Genomic DNA, 20,997 nt, shown 5'->3' with positions numbered 1-20,997 from the left:
TACACACCTATAAGAATAGTTAAAAAACAAAACAAAGAGATAACTCCCATACATTGCGGGTGAGAATGTAAAATGGTACAGCCACATTGGAAAACAGTTTGGCAGTTTCTATAAAGTTAAACATGGCTCATACGTTTATCATACAACCCACACCAGGTAAAATAAAAACCTATGTTAACACAAAACCCTGTCTATGAATGTTTACAGCAGCTTTATTTATAATCACCAAAAACTAATTTCAATGTCCCTCCATTGAGTAATGAACACACTGTGAGACATCCACATAATGGAATACTGCTCAGCAATATGAAGGAATAAACTGATATTATAACACAACAACACAGATGAATCTCATATGAATTATGCTAAGTGAAAGGAGCCAGACTCAAACAGCTATACACTGTATGATTTCATGTATATGACACCCCATAAAAGAGTTTAGGGACAGAAAACAGTTTAGTTGCCAAGTACTGGGGGTTGGGAGTGGGACTGACTACAAAGGGGCAGCAGGGAATTTTGGGGGTGATGGAACTGCTCTATATTTTGAATGTAGTGGTCATACAACTATATGCATTTGTAAAAATCACAGAATTGTACACTAAAAAGGGTGAATATTACTGTATGCAAATTTTTCCTTAATAAAAATTTTTTGTTAAGTTATGTAAAACTAAAAAACCCCCAAATTACTGACATGCAAAAAAGCTTAAAATAAGAAAAAGTGACTAAGCCCATTTTGGGAAGTAAGGTCTAAGCCACATTGTGCTCCATGAGGCAGATTAGTCTCATGTCTGTGTCTGTTTGGTTTTACTTTTCTGGTAGTAAAATGAGAGTACATTTGATTGCTTAAAAATATACTTTAAAAAATAAACCTACTCTAAAATGTTTTGTTAATAACAAATGCCCACTAGGTCATCAACTCAATGAAATCCATCATCCTACATTCCCATCCGCTCCCTTCAGTCTCTCAATATCTTTTTAATATTTAGACTATCTTAATACCATGTCAAAACACTCTTCATCTCTAAATTTCATCAATTTATTTCAAATTCTCTATAAATTTTACTTTTCAACAAGATCTGTTTTTCCCTTGATACTTCTATCAGTTATATCCTTAGCTCAGCAATTTTTCCCTGTCACCTTAGTCCAGGTCCTTATCTCTTGCTCTTAGCTAGTCTTCTAGATTTCAGTCTACCTCTACTTTCATTGATCCTACCTATGGCTGACTATTTGATCTACTCAAAAGGCTTTAGTTTGTCATTTTTTTTCCTGCCACATTGGGTCTGCCCCCACCCAATCAGTTTTCCAGTGGAAATCCATCCACTGAAGGATATTTTAATGGGACAGAGGGGAAAATCAGTTTTACACTTTAGTATTACTCTCACAGAAATGTGAAAAATGGGTTTAGATTATATTATTAAAAAGCTAATCAGTATCAATATCATTTAGGAATGTTAAGCAAAAATAGTTCAAGAAAAATCTAATTGGATGAATTTGAGATGATCTCACGGAACACTGGGCAGAGCACAGATTAGTTAAATTAAAATTAAGTTTAGGGACTTCCCTGGTGGTCCAGCGGTTAAGACTCCACGCTCCCAATGCAGGGGGCCCGGGTTCAATCCCTGCTCAGGGAACTAGACCGTGCATGCTGCAACTAAAAGATCCCACATGGTGCAACTAAGGATCCCCCATGCTGCAACTAAAAAAAAGATCCCACACTCGGCAGTGAAGATCCTGCGTGCCGCAACTAAGACCTGGTGCAGCCAAATAAATAAATAAATGGTTTTTTAAAAAAATTAAGTTTAGAAAGTTAATTGCATCATACTGTTATCCATAGTGGCTGTACCAATTTACATTCTCACCAATAGCGTAGGAGGGTTCCCTTTTCTCCACACCCTCTCCAGCATTTATTATTTGTAGAGTTCTTGATGATGGTCTTAAAAAACTGAAAATAGAGCTACCATATGATCTGGCAATCCCACTCCTGAGGATATAAACCATAATTCAATAAGATACATGCACCCCAATGTTCACTGCAGCACTATTTACAATAGCCAAGACATGAAAGCAATCTAAGTGTCCACTGAGAGATGAATGGATAAAGAAGATGTGGCACATATATACAATGGAATACTACTCAGCCATAAAAAAGAATGAAATAATGCCATTTGCAGCAAGATGGATGGACCTAGACATTATCATACTGAGTGAAGTAAGTCTGAGAAAGACAAATATCATATGATATCACTTATACGCAGAATCTAAAAAAATACAAATGAACTTATTTACAAAACAGAAAGACTCACAGACATAGAGAACAAATTTATGGTTACCAAAGGGGAAACGTGGGAAGGAGGGATAAATTAGGAATTTGACAGTAACAAACACACTACTATATATAAAATAGATAAACAACAAGAACCTACTGTATAGCACAGGGATCTATACTCCATATTTTTAAATAACCTATATGGGAAAAGAATCTGAAAAAGAATATATTATACATATACATAAACTGAATCACTTTGCTGTACACCTGAAACTAACACAACATTGTAAATCAACTATACTTCAATTTAAAAAAAAAAGGTTAATTGCATCAAAGACACAATTTCTACACCACAAGCAGCAGTTACCAAACAGCAACTAATGCATACAAAACTCTGATAGATACACATTATTCTTGAATAGCTAAATTAATACTTTGCCACTCAGTGGGTGTACTGCTGACTAGGACTTTCTGCATAACTTTTAAGATTTTTGGAAATGCAGAGTTTCAGGCTCTCCCCCAAAATTACTTAATTCCAGTCTTTGGGATTTTAACAAGATCCCCACATGATTCCTATGTATATTAAAGGTTGAGAAGCACTGGTCTAAAACAGGAGTTGGCAAACTCTGTAAACAGCTAGCTAGTTAATGTTACATTTTGCAAGCCATTAGGTGACTGTTGTAACTATTCAACTATGCTGTTTATCATAAAGATAAAAAGGTCGATACATTAAGAAGGTATAATTAGGGCTTCCCTGGTGGCGCAGTGGTTGAGGGTCTGCCTGCCGGTGCAGGGGACACGGGTTCGAGCCCTGGTCTGGGAGGATCCCACATGCCGCGGAGCAACTGGGCACGTGAGCCACAACTACTGCGCGTGCACGTCTGGAGCCTGTGCTACGCAGCGGGAGAGGCCACGACAGTGAGAGGCCTGCACACCGCGATGAAGAGTGGCCCCCACTCGCCGCAACTGGAGAGGGCCCTCACGCAGAAACGAAGACCCAACGCAGCCAAAAATAAATAAATAAATTTAAAAAAAAAAAAAGATATAATTAAAGATGTATATACACCTAGAAACAGAGCCCCAAAATACATGAGGCAAGAAAATGACAGAATTGAAATGAGAAGTACACAATTTAGTTAATTTTAATGGAGATTTTCAATATCACTCTCTCAGAATTAGAAAATCAACAAGGATATAGATACATGAACACCACCACCAACCAACATAACCTAGCTGATATTTATAGAACACTTTAATCAACAACATCAGCAACTTACTCTTTTAAAGGAAACATAATGTATTCTTGAGAATACAACACATGCCAAGCTACAAAACAACTCTTAATAAAAGACTAAAATCATACAAGCTATGTTCTCCAATCACCTGGAATTAAATTAGAAATCAATAATAGAAAAAATGTGGGAAATCCCCCAAATATTAAACTATCACACTAAAAAGTTTATTAACTTTTAACTTTAACATAGGTCAAAGAAGAAATTGCAAAGAAAATTAGAACATATCTTGGGAGACAGCATAGTCCTGTTTTAAGGACAGATATACAGGTCAATGGAACGAAAAAGAGAGCTCAGAAACTGATTTTGGACAAAAGTGCCAAGGCAATTCAACAAGGGAAAGGATAGTCTTTTCAATAAATGGTGCTGGACCAATTAGAAAGCCATATTAAAAAAAAATCCTTACCTCATACCATAACAAAAATTAACTCAAAATGGATCATATACCTAAATGTAAAAACTAAAATGATAAAACTACTGGAAGAAAACTATAGGAGAGAAATCTTTGTGACCTAGGCCTGAGCAATGAATATCTTAGATGTGATCCTAAAAGCACACCACATAAAAGAAAAAGTTGATAAACTGGACTTCATAAAGCTGAAAACTTGCACTCTTTAAAAGATATCATTAAAAAAAAAGAAAAGCCACACACTAGGAGAAAACATTTCCAAATCATATATCTGATAAAAAGGCTTGTATTCAGAATATAAAAAGAACACTTAAAATTCAATCATAAGGAGAACTTCTGCTGCCAGTGTCCTTGTCCCCGCAATGAGCCACAGCCACCCACTGCTTCTGCAGGAGAGCCTACAACACCAGCAGGATATCGAATCCCTAACAGGAGGGTAGACTGGTTCTAAGGGGGCTGATCAAACGCCAGGTGGCTGACAGGGTCTTGGTGCTCCGGTCGGGTGTCAGGCCTGAGCCTCTGAAGTGGGAGAGCCGAATTCAGGACATTGGACCACCAGAGACCTCCCGGCACCAAGTAATATGAATCAGCAAGAGCGCTCCCAGAGATCTCCATCTCAACACTAAGACCCAGATATACTCAACGACCAGCAAGCTTCAGTGCTGGACACCCCATGCCAAAAAACTAACAAGACAGGAACACAACCCCACCCATTAGCAGAGAGGCTGCCTAGAATCATAATAAGTTCACAGACACCCCAGAACACACCACTGGACACGGTCCTGCCCACCACAAAGACAAGATCCAGCCTCATCCACCAGAACACAGGCACCAGTCCCCTCCAAGAGGAAGCTTACACAACCCACTGAACCAACCTTACCCACTGGGGACAGACACCAAAAACAATGGGAACTACGAACCTGCAGCCTATGAAAAGGAGACCCCAAACACAGTAAGCTAAGCAAAATGAGAAAACACAGAAATATACAGCAGATGAAGGAGCAAAGTAAAACCCCACCAGACCAAACAAATGAAGAGGAAATAGGCAGTCTACCTGAAAAAGAATTCAGAGTAATGATAGTAAAGATGATCTAAAATCTTGGAGACAGAATGGAGAAAATACAAGAAACGTTTAACAAGGACCTAGAAGAACTAAAGAGCAAACAAACAGTAATGAACAACACAATAAATGAAATTAAAAATTCTCTACAAGGAATCAATAGCAGAATAACTGAGGCAGAAGAACGGATAAGTGACCTGGAAGATAAAATAGGGGAAATAACCACCGCAGAGCAGAATAAAGAAAAAAGAATGAAAAGAATTGAGGATAGTCACAGAGATTTCTGAGACAACATTAAACGCACCAACATTCGCATTATAGGGGTCCCAGAAGAAGAGAAAAAAAAAGGGACTGAGAAAATATTTGAAGAGATTATAGTTGAAAATTTCCCTAATATGGGAAAGGAAATAAGTCGAGGATGCGCAGAGAGTCCCATACAGGATAAATCCAAGGAGAAACACACCAAGACACATGTTAATCAAACTATCAAAAATTAAATACAAAGAAAAAATATTAAAAGCAGCAAGGGAAAAACAACAAATAACATACAAGGGAATCCCCATAAGGTTAACAGCTGATTTTTCAGCACAAACTCTGCAAGCCAGAAGGGAGTGGCAAGACATATTTAAAGTGATGAAAGGGAAAAACCTACAACCAAGATTACTCTACCCAGCAAGGATCTCATTCAGATTTGACGGAGAAATTAAAACCTTTACAGACAAGCAAAAGCTAAGAGAATCCAGCACCACAAAACCAGCTTTACAACAAATGCTAAAGGAACTTCTCTAGGCAGGAAACACAAGAGAAGGAAAACACCTACAATAACAAACCCAAAACAATTAAGAAAATGGTAATAGGAACATACATATCGATAATTACCTTAAATGTAAATGGATTAAATGCTCCAACCAAAAGACATAGACGGGCTGAATGGATACAAAAACAAGACCCATATTTATGCTGTCAACAAGAGACCTGCTTCAGACCTAGGGACACATACAGACTGAAAGTGAGGGGATGGAAAAAGATATTCCATGCAAATGGAAATCAGAGGAAAGCTGGAGAAGCAATTCTCATATCAGACAAAACAGACTTTAAAATAAAGACTACTACAAGAGACAAAGAAGGACACTACATAATGATCAAGGGATCAATCCAAGAAGATATAACAATTGTAAATATTTATGCACCCAACATAGGAGCACCTCAATACCTAAGGTGAATGCTAACGGCCATAAAAGGGGAAATTGACAGTAACACAATCATAGTAGGGGACTTTAACATCCCACTTTCACCAACAGACAGATCATCCAAAATGAAAATAAATAAGGAAACACATGCTTTAAATGATACATTAAACAAGATGAACTTAATTGATATGTATAGGACATTCCATTCAAAAACAACAGAACACACTTTCTTCTCAAGTGCTCGTGGAACATTCTCCAGGATAGATCATATCTTGGGTCACAAATCACGCCTTGGTAAATTTAAGAAAATTGAAATCATATGAAGTAACTTTTCTGACCACAACACTACGAGACTAGATATCAATTACAGGAAAAAATCTTTAAAACATACAAACACATGGAGGCTAAACAATACGTTACTTAATAACCAAGAGATCACTGAAGAAATCAAAGAGGAAATCCAAAAGTACCTAGAAACAAATGACAATGTAGACACGACAACCCAAAACCTTTAGGATGCAGCAAAAGCAGTTCTAAGAGGGAAGATTATAGCAATACAATCCTATCTCAAGAAACAAGAAACATCTCAAATAAACAAGCTAACCTTACACCTAAAGCAATTAGAGAAAGAAGAACAAAAAAACACCCAAAGTTATCAGAAGGGAAGAAATCATAAAGATCAGATGAGAAATAAATGAAAAAGAAATGAAGGATAGCAAAGATCAATAAAACTAAAAGCTGGTTCTTTGAGAAGATAAACAAAACTGATAAACCATTAGCCAGACTCTTCAAGAAAAAAAAGGAAAAGACTCAAATCAACAGAATTAGAAATGAAAAAGGACAACTAACAACTGACACTGCAAAAATACACAGGATCATGAGAGATTACTACAAGCAACTATAAGCCAATAAAATGAACAACCTGGAAGAAATGGACAAATTCTTAGAAAAGCACAACCTTCTGAGACTGAACCAGGAAGAAATAGAAAATATAAACAGACCAATCACAAGCCCTGAAATTGAGGCTGTGATTAAAAATCTTCCAACAAACAAAAGCCCAGGACCAGATGGCTTCACAGGCGAATTCTATCAAACATTTAGAGAAGAGCTAACACCTATCCTTTTCAAACTCTTCCAAAATATTGCAGAGGGAGGAACACTCCCAAACTCATTCTACGAGGCCACCATCACCCTGATACCAAAACCAGACAAAGATGTCACAGAAAAAGAAAACTACAGGCCAATATCACTGATGAACATAGATGCAAAAATACTCAACAAAATATTAGCAAACAGAATCCAACAGCACATTAAAAGGATCATACACCATGATCAAGTGGGGTTTATCCCAGGAATGCAAGGATTCTTCAATATATGTGAATCAATCAATGTGATACACCATATTAAGAAACTGAAGGATAAAAACCATATGATCATCTCAATAGATGCAGAAAAAGCTTTCAACAAAATTCAACACCATTTATGATAAAAACTCTCCAGAAAGTAGGCATAGAGGGAACTTACCTAAACATAATAAAAGCCATATATGATGAACCCACAGCCAACACCTTCCTCAATGGTGAAAAACTGAAACCATCTCCACTAAGATCAGGAACAAGACAAGGTTGCCCACTCTCACCACTATTGTTCAACATTGTTTTGGAAGTTTTAGCCACAGCAATCAGAGAAGAAAAAGAAATAAAAGGAATCCAAATCGGAAAAGAAGAAGTAAAGCTGTCACTGTATGCAGATGACATGATACTATACACAGAGAATCCTAAAGATGCTACCAGAAAACTACTAGAGCTAATCAATGAATCTGGTAAAGCAGCAGGATACAAAATCAATGCACAGAAATCACTTGCATTCCTATATACTAATGATGAAAAATCTGAAAGAGAAATTAAGGAAACACTCCCATTTACCATTGCAACAAAAAGAATAAAATACCTAGGAATAAACCTACCTAAGGAGACAAAAGACCTGTATGCAGAAAACTATAAGACACTGATGAAAGAAATTAAAGATGATACAAACAGATAGAGAGATAGACCATGTTCTTGGATTGGACGAATCAACATTGTGAAAATGACTATACTACCCAAAGCAATCTACAGATTCAGTGCAATCCCTATCAAACTACCAATGGCATTTTTCACAGACCTAGAACAAAAACTTTCACAATTTGTATGGAAACACAAAAGACCCCGAATAGCCAAAGCAATCTTGAGAAAGAAAAATGGAGCTGGAGGAATCAGGCTCCCTGACTTCAGACTACACTACAAAGCTACAGTAACAAAGACAGTATGGTACTGGCACAAAAACAGAAATATAGATCAATGGAACAAGATAGAAAGCCCAGAGATAAACTCACGCACATATGGTCACCTTATCTTTGATAAAGGAGGCAAGAATATACAATGAAGAAAAGACAGCCTCTTCAATAAGTGGTGCGGGGAAAACTGGACAGCTACATGTAAAACAATGAAATTAGAACACTCCCTGACACCATACACAAAAATAAACTCAAAATGGATTAAACACCTAAATGTAAGGCCAGACACTATAAAACTCTTGGAGGAAAACATAGGCAGAACACTCTATGACATCAATCACAGCAAGATCCTTTTTGACCCACCTCCTAGACAAATGGAAATAAAAACAAAAACAAATGGGATCTAATGAAACTTAAAAGCTTTTGCACAGCAAAGTAAAACATAAACAAGACGCAAAGACAACCCTCAGAATGGGAGAAAATATTTGCAAACAAAGCAACTGACAAAGGATTAACCTCCAAAATGTACAAGCAGCTCATGCAGCTCAATATCAAAAAAACAGACAACCCAATCCAAAAATGGGCACAAGATCTAAATAGACATTTCTCCAAAGAAGATATACAGATTGCCAACAAACACATGAAAGGATGCTCAACATCACTAATCATTAGAGAAATGCAAATCAAAACTACAATGAGGTATCACCTCACACCAGTCAGAATGGCCATCATTAAAAAATCTACAAACAACAAATGCTGGAGAGGGTGTGGAGAAATGGGAACCCTCTTGCACTGTTGGTGGAATGTAAATTGATACAGCCACTATGGAGAACAGTATTGAGGTTCCTTAAAAAACTAAAAATAGGACTACCATACGACCCACTACTGGGCATATACCCTGAGAAAAGCATAATTCAGGAAGAGTCATGTACCACAATGTTCATTGCAACTCTATTTACAATAGCCAGGACATGGAAGCAACCTAAGTGTCCATCGACAGATGAATGGATAAAGAAGATGTGGCACATAAATACAATGGAATATTACTCAGCCATAAAAAGAAATGAAATTGAGTTATTTGTAGTGAGGTGGATGGACCTAGAGTCTGTCACACAGAGTGAAGTAAGTCAGAAAGAGAAAAGCAAATACTGTATGTTAACACATATATATGGAATCTAAGAAAAAAAAAAAAGGTTCTGATGAACGTAGGAACAGGACAGGAATAAAGACGCAGGCGTAGAGAATGGACTTGAGGACACAGGGAGGGGGAAGAGTAAGCTGAGGCGAAGTGAGAGAGTAGCACTGACATATATACACTACCAAATGTAAAATAGATAGTGGGAAGCAGCTGCATTGCACGGGGAGATCAGCTGGGTGCTTTGTGACCACCTAGAGGGGTGGGATAGGCAGGGTGGGAGGGAGACGCAAGAGGGAGGAGATATGGGGCTATATGTATATGTATAGCTGATTCACTTCGTTATACAGCAGAAACTAAGACACCATTGTAAAGCAGTTATACTCCAATAAAGATGTTAAAAAAAAATTCAATCATAAGAAGACAACCCAATGTAGATCAAAAAAAGATATGAATAGATACTTCAGCAAAGGTAAGTGAATGACTAATGCACACATTAAAACATGCTCAACATCATTAGTCATTAGAGACACGCAAATTAAAATCACAATAAGATACCACTCCACACCTACATTAAGGGCCATTCTCAAGTAGATAAACTTTAAGAGTTGACTGGAAGGTGAGAATCTGGAAACTGTCTTAAAATTATCTTTGTTGACAGACTCATTGGAAAGCTTCTGTGTATCTCCAGTAGTACACACACCATGTTTAAGACCACTTGTATGAGAAAACAAAAATTTGGTGACTTACAAAATATTTGGCTTCAGGATTTGATGATCAGAAAGGTGTCAAGCATGAATGAGGCTGATTTGGAAATGAAAAAAAGTCAGGCTGGGAAAGGAGCTAACAGGAAGGAGAGAAGAGAGGAAGAGGAAGTAGAACTCTTGGTAGAGTTCTCATCCATCATCATCGTTCTGATAGTCCCTAGCACTGGCAAATAGAGTAAGATATCCTCAGGCAACACCCATGATGTTTTTTTTTTAAATCATCTTGTTGACTCCCACACAGGCTCCATGCCCTAGCCCACAATGACTAAAATGTACCATTCCCAGGCAAGTCTCCACATCTCCTCTTCAGACACTCACATCGACAAATCACTCTGCTGCAACTGGTGCAAAGCAGAGAACTGCACCAAGCAAAATTCACCTTCATTTTTGCCCTACATCACAACCTGATGTACCCAAATTATAGTGTTTGTCACACTGTAATAATAATTATTGGTTTACGTGCCTTGCCTCTTCCGCCTCCCATTAGAGATTGTGCCTTCTTTAATGACAGAGACGTTTTTTACTCATCTCGAGATCTTCAGCACCAGTACAGTACCTGATATACAGTACAGTCAATAAATGTTCAGAGAATGGAAGACTGATATAAACTACAGATATAAACTCTAGCCATATAGTTTGAATGTCTTTGTCTACAAAAGACCTTTTTTTAAAAAAAAAAAAAAATATTGTGGGCAGCAAATGTATTGTAAAACTAGTTTTTTCTTTCTTAGGAGAGGCTCTAATCTGTAATTAAGAATCTGATATGTTATTATATAACTAATCACCTTTTACATAAAATCTTAGGGAAATGACTATATAAAAGAAATGTAGTGAGGAGACCAATGTACTAGACAGAAGCTAGGTAACCTAGTTCTGGCTAGTACCAGTGACTCTGGATATGTTTTCTGGCTTTCAGTTTCCTCATGTGTAAAGTGAAAAAATTAAAGAACAATCTCTAAGCACCCTTCAAATGTTAATATTCTAAGGATCTTTAATCCATGAGTGTTTCATTAATGAACAATCAGAAGGTAGGAGGCATGTCACATGCTGAGTATTCCTAATATTTTGGTTCCTCTTGCTAGAAAGCAAATGAAATTATCCTGTCAATATTCATTCAGTACTTCAATTCCAGGAACAAAATTAAGTAAGTGCCCCGCCATCTACTTCTGAAATCAGGAACTTGATCTTTCAATTCTAATAATTCAACTCTTGAAGCAAGCATTTAATCACATATCGTAGGCACTGACGTAATAAACAAACTGTAAGCTTACCTGCCAGGAAACTGCTCCCAAAATTGCTGTTGCAAGAAGACTAAAAAAAACTAACTGCTCTGAAATTAAACAAAAGTGGCGCATCCCTTTGGATGCCATGATTCTATCTAGGTTATTGTTATCTACCCTGTGAGTAAAATATACTTTATGGCAGTCATTTAATTTGGAATGGAATCCCCAAAGAGTTAAAAGAAAAATAATATGGCAAATCATCCAGAATATTCCAAAAATGGAAAAGCCTGGTATTACAAAATACCAGAGATGAGTGTCTCTAAGTTTAAATGCTGAAAGAATGAAAAATGTAAGCTCAATCATCCCAGTGAAAACAACAGAAAGTCTTCTGCAAATTCTTCCACGGTACAAATAGGGTTTCCACCTTTCAGTCACTGAAAGTCCACTAAAATAAATGTCAAGGAAAGGATCAGTTATCAGGCAAATAAAAAAACATGCAAAAGCAACTGGATTTTGGGGAGTTTCCAATGCGGAGAAAAACAGCAAGACTGCAAAAATAACTAAGTTTGGAATAGCTAGAAAAGACTTCATTCTCAAGTCAATAATCAGCATGGCCAAAGCTACAACAAGTAAAATGACACTCAGAGACTTTTCTACCAACATAGTTGTGCTGGCAATGGCAAATCCAACAAGTTCCAGAAATTCAACTGTGGTTAGTAAGGTGGGTCGATGACGGACATAACCAGAAATTCTCTCCACCAAAGAGCATAGTATCCTTAATACTATGGAAGTCAGAAGCAAATATTTGGTTGATTCTTCTTTCACATCATTTTTAAAGGATGAATTATCAAGAAAACACAGGAGGCCAAGCAAGAATCCAAACCAAAGATTGGATAGACTTAAACTTGCTGCTTCCATTGAAAAATAATAATAGAGTATGCTGGCAATTCCAAGAACAAAAAGACCAAGAATAAAAATTACCAAAATTAAGGAATTTGCTGTTTTTTCCCATCTTACATAAAGACCTAAGCATATAGCAACCAGTAGATTAATTCTGGCTAAATAGCCAAGATAACGCACTGAAGAATGCATGTTCACTTCTCTGTTTACTTCTTCCAGTCTTGTCATTGCTAAATAGAGACAATGACTAAAGCAATAACGCAGTGATTTACACATTAATCTGTCAATCTGGGCTTTCTCCCCACGTTACAAAAATTAACTGCTTGTATTTCATCCAGCAAATCCAATGTTTCTGTAACTCCTATTTCAGCATTTTCTCTGGTAGAATTTGTTTGTAGTGATCTAAAAAGAAGAAAAAATATTTCGTTGTTAATTTTATGTAATTTGCCTTTCACATGTATCTTCCTTATACAAAATAACAAATAAGTGAGAAATAAAGTTTGTTCTGAAACCCAGCTTAAAATGTGACTTGCATGTATCTTAATGGTAATTGTCTCTGGCTAAAAACCTCTGCAGTTTATCCAAACAAAAATGGAGATTTTTTTCTACTCATCCTATGCTAGGATTGTATGACTAAGTCACCATCAATGAAACTGTTTTCCAGAGGTGGTGAGGAATTCACCTAATTCATTTTTACTCCGATATCTGGTTTTTCAACAACATGCAAAGATGAGATATTCAACTTAGATGTAGCAGATGCGTCTGGCACAATGGAAAGCTACTCAACTCTTAAATGAAACAAGGGACCTCATCATTACCTCTAACTTGAAAAGCATCAGTATCCAATAATAGCAACCATTACTACCTGCCTAAAATCATCTACATCTTTTTACCAGTCACCTCTAAAATGAGATGAAATCTTAGTTTAATAGTGTTTAACTAATAAACTTATTAGAAGTTTAACTGTATTAAAGTTACTCAGTCACTAAAGTTGATCCATAATTCTCCCTGTACTTTTTCCTCTACTAAATTACTTTGATTATCAAACCTACAATCTTTGTAGCAAACCAATTCTGGACTTTCTAGTCAAAACTGTAAAGTTGGAATGCTAACCAATATTTATTGTAAGGTAAATTTTAAAAACTATAATTTTACTTTTAAAAAGTTACCACAACAATTATTTGTTAAAGGACCCAGATAATTATTTCAATCTTAAGTGCCCCTTCAAGTTGCACTTCAAACATGATGTAGTCAAAAAATGATTTAACTATCTACTACATAATTCTTCAAATTTTCTAGTATGCTATTTCAGAAGAAATGATCCATGCAATGGCTCATGGTCACACTGAATATCCATAGAGAACTCAATCAATAAAAACTCAAAAAGTAACTAGTTTGTGATAAGCTTATTTATACTTTCTAATAGCAGGACACTAAAAGAAAGACCCAAGAGAAATATGATAACTTGGAATTAACTCTTAATTACCCATTTGGCTGGAAAAGAATGTCACCGGGTGACAGCTTTAGGGTCTCTGGGAGGTTCCAAGTATTATTACTAATTTACATGTTCAACATGTATATTTTTTACAGCTAAGTTTATTTAATTAACTAAGAATGCTTATTTTTCCTCAATTACATTTTCATTCAATCATTTCTTAAGAAACCACACACCACTAAAGAAAATATCTTCCTTGGTATATTTAGGTTTTATCTTTTTACTTAAGAAACTGATGGTATCTAGAGTGCATTGCATTTTTTAAAACATTACTTCTATGTGTTATATAATCATTCAACAAATATGTTGGAAGATATGTCCTTTTTCAAAAGGTCGATGGTACAGTCTGGGCTCAGATGACGGAACACTGTTGGAGGAAAAAAAAAATCACACACCAGACTAAAGGGTTGCCACTCAACTCATGAGACATACTTCTGTGTTTCTCTGGTCAACACACTCTCATTCTCTGTGATTATGCAAACCTCTTTTCCCTATCCTCAAATCTCTGACATCCACTTCCTGCCAAATTCTCACCAGATGCCTTTGCCTCCAATGAAGTCATCAGAAGGGAGCTCACTTGAGTTTCCAACACCACAAACTCACCTCTATCTACATTTCCTGATTCAAGAAAAGAAGGCTGTCCCTTCCCTATCTAAGGCTACATCTTTTAGCCACACACGTATCTCTTCCCCTCTGCCTCTTCCAGAACTTCACACTCTCTCCTCTCTCGTTAAACTCCAACTCTTCTCTTATCCATTGGCATTTAACCATTTGCAAAGCTCTTTTTAAAAAATGATACCAAAAAAAAAAAATACAGAAACAGAAACAACAAACAAAACTAAAACAATCCTCACTAATCCTCATCTCTTCTTCCAAGTCCAATCTTTGGTCCTCTTGACAGCCAATATTTGACTGCTTTACTTCTCACACCAACTAAACCGTGGTTTCCACCACACAACACCAAACTGATCTGCCAAGTTCTAATATAACCTGCAAATTCCTAAATCCCATAGGTACTTTTCACTCATTATCTTGCACATTCTTCAAACAACCTTTGACGTTTTTGACTCCTTTCACCTTCTGAAACCTGCCCTTCCTTTAGCTTCCAAAGACCAGTCTCCAGATTTTCTTCCTAACTCATTGATCTCTCCTCTCTGTCTCCTTCTTGCAGGGTCTTCATTCTGAATCTATCCTTTGGATGTTCAATCCCAAGCCTAGGCTCTTCTCTCACTATACAATTAAACACATATATATTAACCTACCTGACAGAAATAAAAGCACTAGCTCGGTTCTGCACTGAGGTAAAAGCTTAGAAAAAGGTAAAGGAAAACACGTAAATAATGAAGTACAGCACACTCATAGCATGGAATATATGCAGCCACCCTGTTATACGCCAAAACCAACATGACAGAATATTATCTTTAAATAGCTAATTTACAAAAGTCTTTCCCCATTCCGACCTTCTTCAAAAGACAAACAGCCTGAATCAGAGTAAAACAACAAAGCACTGCAATCCTTTCAGTGGGGCTGCCATCACTAATGATTCAGTGGGAAATTACTTGAGAGGCAGATAAAAAAGGAGCACAGGGGGCTTCCCTGGTGGCGCAGTGGTTGAGAATCTGCCTGCTAATGCAGGGGACACGGGTTCGAGCCCTGGCCTGGGAAGATCCCACATGCCATGGAGCAACTAGGCCCATGAGCCACAACTACTGAGCCTGTGCATCTGGAGCCTGTGCTCCGCAACAAGAGAGGCCACGATAGTGAGAGGCCCGGGCAACGCGATGAAGAGTGGCCCCCGCTTGCTGCAACTAGAGAAAGCTCTCGCACAGAAACGAAGACCCAACACAGCCAAAAATAAATTAATTAATTAATTTTTTTAAAAAAATTAACATATGCCAAAAAAAAAAAAAAAGAGCACAGAAGAGTCAATCTGAATACTAGAAAAGTTAACTAACAACTGCCAGAGTCTGTTTTATAAAATCCTATATACTACTCTAAACCCTCTTCTCCTTCACCACCTGTATGTAATCGTCACCAAGTCTTCTCCACTCTTTTTCCTGCACACCTCTTAGATGTTTCTACTTCTTTTCATCCTCAAGGTTACAATCCCAATTCTGGCCATCATCTCATGGTTGAATGTCTTCTTGCATCCACTCTTGCCCTTCTCCAAGAAGTATCTTCTTTAAAGCCAAAATTTGTCACATCATTCTGTTAAGTAAAGGCCCCCAGCGGCTTCCCATCACTCTAAGCAACAAAGTCTAAACTCCTTAAAATGCCTTATAACACTCTCTTCACTGGATGTGCATAACTCTCCTGCCTCATCTCTTACCATTCTTCCTCTTGAACTTGTATTCTAGCCATGCGGACCTTTCAGTTCTGAACTGTACTAATGCTATTCCCTCTGCAGGTGCACTCCTTTCCCTCCTCTTGGCCCCATCCCAGTCCTCACACCTGGCTCACTCCTATTCTTTACTCTTTACGCCTCAGCTTAAATGATTTTCTTAGGGCAATCACCTTGACTCATTTATATGATCCATGTACTTCCTCTGTAACAGCAAAATATTGATCATCAACTGTTTAAAATCTGCATTCCCCATTAGATCACAAGGTCTCTGAAAGTTTGTCTTCAATACTGTACACCAGTATTGAAGACAATACTGTTTCGCAGAAAGTACTTTCTGTTTAGCAGAAAGTTCGGCACCAAGTAGGTATTCAACACATACTTGTTGAAGAAATAAAGACTGATGCAGAAATAACTATATTTAACAACAATGCCAATCAGTCATAGGACACGTATTAATATACAAAGAGTAAACAAGTTGTCTAATTGGTTTGCTTCTCTCTCGGCTTTATGCCAACCTTCACTTAATTCATCCAAATTCCTCCAAATCAACAAGTTCTTTTTCATGTCCTACCTCTAGGGAATCCAAGACACACTATATCACGTGCAACGTCTTTTGACTCAGAAGCTATTTCCGTCCCATCTAGGGGAAGTGTCAAAAGCTGAAAGTACATACTGAGCACCCAGGGTCGGGGAATTCCAGTGCTTCGGTTCTGTGAATTCATGATAATAACTCTTTGGACCCATCTCATACAAGGAGAATGGCACCTCGAATACTAAATCCCTCAGCAATAGGGCAGCAATAACAATTTTTCTTCCATTCTGCCTCCTCCTGGCAAGATGTGGGAGGCCCAAGAAGAAGCCTCGCTGTTGTCGACCATAACCGGGCACCCAGCTGAGTGGGGGAACTGCTGGGGGATACGGAGAGGCGCCCCGCCTTCCATCCTTCACCCCACACCATCAACTTCTCTCCGGGCAGGTATCCCTACCCCCGCCCCGGGAGGCCGGCTGGGCGGAGCTTGGGGCCCGCACCACTCTGAGCCCTGGGTGGTGACTGTGCCCACGTCTCACCGCCTCGCCAGTGACCCCCTGGCCCACCTACCTGACTCGGCCGCTGCCACCAACGCTCTCTCAACCCTCGGAGTCGGCTCTGGGGCCAGCACGGTAAAGGGAGGGCCCTTGCGGCTGAGCCTGCGACTCGGAGCGGGGAAGCGGGACGCCAGGGGAGTCGAGGGCCAGAGGCCGCACGCTCTAGCACAGGCCAGTCTCGTCGGAAACTTTCTCCGTTACTAGCGCGGCCACGGCCGCCATATTCCCGCCGCCGGATCCGCGACGGTACGGAACGCCGCCGGGGTCAAGCCGCACGACGCGCTTCCTCCCTGAGAGCCGGCCCAGGCCCTGCCCCCCTCCCCGCCCAAACCCTCCGAGCCGCCGCGGACCCAGGTGCGATCGGCGCTGCGCGAGCGCAAACGGCCCCACCTGGGGCACAAGCTGTCGCCTTCCTGGACCTGGAATGGGCGGCGAACAGGGAGCTGGAAGACCACGAAGGATCAGGCCGACCGTGACCATTAAGCCTCTAGGCCGCCACCTCGGGCTTGACCGAGACTGGGGCAAAGCGGCCGGGCCGGCCGGCCATACAAGAACAGTAAATACTGCAGGAGGCGTTGCTGCTCCTTAATACCTATCGCATAATATATAGCTTTGTGTCCACTGACCAGCTAAAAGCTCAAGCTCCTTAGGCTCGCCTTCAAAGCCCTTCTCGCCTCCTTTTCTAATTAAGACTCCCTTTCATAAACCGCCTGGGTCTTTACTCCGCTGACAACGCTAAGCTCCCCCAGTCCTGACCCATTCCATTACCCCTCTCCCCCGGTCCCTTACACGTTCACCGGCCCCGCATCCTGAGGGTCCTTCACATTCCAGGGCTAATTCTTCTTTGTATCTGAACGCACTGGATAAACATAAGGGGATATTACTCGGCAGTGTTTCACAACAGCTGTGGAGCTGATGATTTTGGGGTTTGAATTCTGGTTTCTCCCCTTCCTATGTGCCACCTAGGTTTCTCCATCTAAGAAATGGTAACAAAACCTTCCTTGCAAAGGAAGGAAACTTTGCTTCCATGTTGTGAATATTCAGTAAAACATTTTTTTTTTTCTGGCATCATAAGGTAGGCCCTCAAAAAGTATGAATCCCCCCTCCCTCTCCAAGAAGCCCTTCCTGCCTGCCAGCCTTCTGTCCCTACCATCATTTTCTACTGTTCATAGCACTTAGCGAGGTCAGTCTCTATGAACCCCAGTTCCCTCATATGTAAGTAGAATGCTAATAATACCTACCTTACAGGGTTGCTATAGGGATTAAATGAGATGATGTATGTAAAAATTACCTTAAAACCTTTACATGGTTTATCCCCTTTGGGATAAAGTGCAACAACAGACTATACAGCAGCTTGACCTCCAACTGAAACAGTAGGAAAGGGGGGCAGGGCACAACCTTTAAAAGAATGACATAGCCATAGGACATGACAAAAACTGGTTAGAACCAACTAGGTCCAAGATGGCGGAAGATTTGACTTCCAGTGGACCTTGAGCCTCATTATATGCTCATTGTAATACATTAGCGGGCTAAATGACACACCCACAGGTGCCATGACAGTTCTAAGGTCAACCATAAAAGGTCAAAAAGTGGGCCATGGCCCAATTCCTGGAAATCTCCACCCCTTCCCCAAAATAACTGGAATAATTCTCCCACTAATTAGCCTTTGAAATTACCCAGCCCATAAAAACTAACCACCGCATATTTCGGAGCCTCTCGCCTTCTGAGATGGCACACACTATGTCTGTGGAGAGTGTTTCTCTCTAAATAAATCCACTTCTTACCTATCACTTTGTCTCTCACTGAATTCTTTCTGCAAGGAGACATCAAGAACCTGAGCTTCTTTAAGTCCTGAGACCAGGTGTGTGATCTCAATTAAAAGACCATAGGTTCAAGTCCCAATCTGAGTTGCACGATTTCACCACCACACTCCCCCAACTCTGCACCCTAGCCTGCTTCCATTTCCTCAAATGCAGGGACATGTCCAGTTTTGCTCACCATTAAATAGGCCTACATGGTGCCTGATATATAGTTGGTACTTAAATATTTGTTAAATGAAATAATAGAACAGAGTAGGTCCTCTCCTCCCACTTATTTTCTATTAGTGTCTTCTATATTCTTGTCCTATTTCCCCTAAGAGAGTATGAATTTCTTCATTTTCATTTCATAGATGGTGAGGGGTTGGAGTGGACAGCACTTCTATAAGTGATGAAGCACCCTCAGACTCAGATTCCTCATTTGTAAATGAAAATTTTGTGTTTGATTCTCTCCAGACTCCTGTCTAACTCTAAATTCAATCAGTACCCAGCTCCCAAATCTGTAACTCTGTCTCTCTGGGGAATACAGTGTCACATTTCCAACTACCTGCTAGATGTTTCTACGTGAATATATTGTCCTCACTTCTAATTCAACTTGCCTTTAATGGATTCCTACCACCTGAACCCTGTTTCCGTGTGTGGGGAATTCTCCCCTGTTGACTGAAAAAAATGCACAACCTAAAAGTTGATAATTATGTTTTATTTGGCAGACAAAACAGAGGACTTAAGCCCAGGACACAGTCTCAGATTGCTCTGAGAGACTGCTCCAAAGAGGTAAGGGAGGAGCCTTGATATATAGGAGTTTTCGCAACAAAGACCAAGTAATCGGAATTTCAAAAGATTAGTGTTAATTACAGAAAACCAGACATCTCAAGTTAATGAATTTAACACTTTCCTATGTATGGGAAGATGCAATAGTCTGGGCTTACTGAAATCATTTCTTTGGTATGTACATCAGCTACCTTGGGCCAGTATCCTGTGTTTTCCCATCCTGAGTCTCCTCAGGGCTCACCTTCGGAGGGTGGGGAGGGACCTGTAATTTGATGGCTGCAACATTCTTTGTTTACTAACATGGCAGCCAACATTTTTCACTCACACCCCCCAACTTTACGAGTCTAGTAGCTGAAACTGAAATGCCAAGTACTTATTCAACCAATCATGAGCACCAGCTGGAAGCTATTGACTCAAAAAAGCAGGCACAGAAAGCTGTGCTCCCTGGATAACTGCAGGAATGCAGCAAGGTAAGCTCCTGGCGCAGTAGTGAGAGTGGTTCTAGTCGTGACATCCAGTATTAGCAGTGTCATTGATTCAAGGTGCCTGTGCATGGTGACGGCAACTCCAGAGCTTTCTCTCATCAGTTCTGTGGTCTTTTATTATTGATTGTAGTCTCTGGCCATGCAAGTTCAAGCCTCGCGCTCCAGCAATTCTCTGAGCTACCCAATATCCTCTAATAAATTTCTTTCCTGTATAAATCAGCCACAGCTATTTTCTGTTCCTTAGGACTAAGACCCCTCATTAAAACAGAGCTTTTCATCTTCCTCAAACATGATCCTTTGCCTTGTGACCTTGCAACCATTTTTGATGCTTGTTATCTTTGTCAATATACTTTAGAATATTTCAGTGAGCCGTGTATGTGTTTGAGAGTTAACTTCAATCTGCACGCTCCAGGGTAGGTAATTAGCATTTGAAAGCCTAGTCAGGAACCTTCACTACAAAGTTGGATGCACAAGTGCTTCCA

The 20,997-nt window shown here is 39.3% G+C and overlaps 1 protein-coding gene across 1 annotated transcript in view; it reads right to left on the bottom strand.

Moving 5' to 3' along the window:
- Positions 1–17,695, bottom strand: part of TMEM168 (transmembrane protein 168) — a 61,351-nt gene extending 43,656 nt beyond the window's left edge. Inside the window, exons 1-2 of the mRNA XM_036863752.1 lie at positions 17,456–17,695; positions 11,666–12,919 (exon numbers count right to left, since the gene is read on the bottom strand). Coding sequence (XP_036719647.1) covers positions 11,666–12,793 — 1,128 coding nt within the window. The 5' untranslated portion in view covers positions 12,794–12,919; positions 17,456–17,695. The remainder of the gene's footprint in view (positions 1–11,665; positions 12,920–17,455) is intronic.
- Between the last annotated feature and the right edge of the window lie 3,302 nt (positions 17,696–20,997).

This window comes from Balaenoptera musculus, chromosome 9 (assembly GCF_009873245.2).
Source record: "Balaenoptera musculus isolate JJ_BM4_2016_0621 chromosome 9, mBalMus1.pri.v3, whole genome shotgun sequence".
Lineage (NCBI taxonomy): Eukaryota > Metazoa > Chordata > Mammalia > Artiodactyla > Balaenopteridae > Balaenoptera > Balaenoptera musculus.
This window is presented reverse-complemented; position numbering and strand designations above follow the sequence as displayed.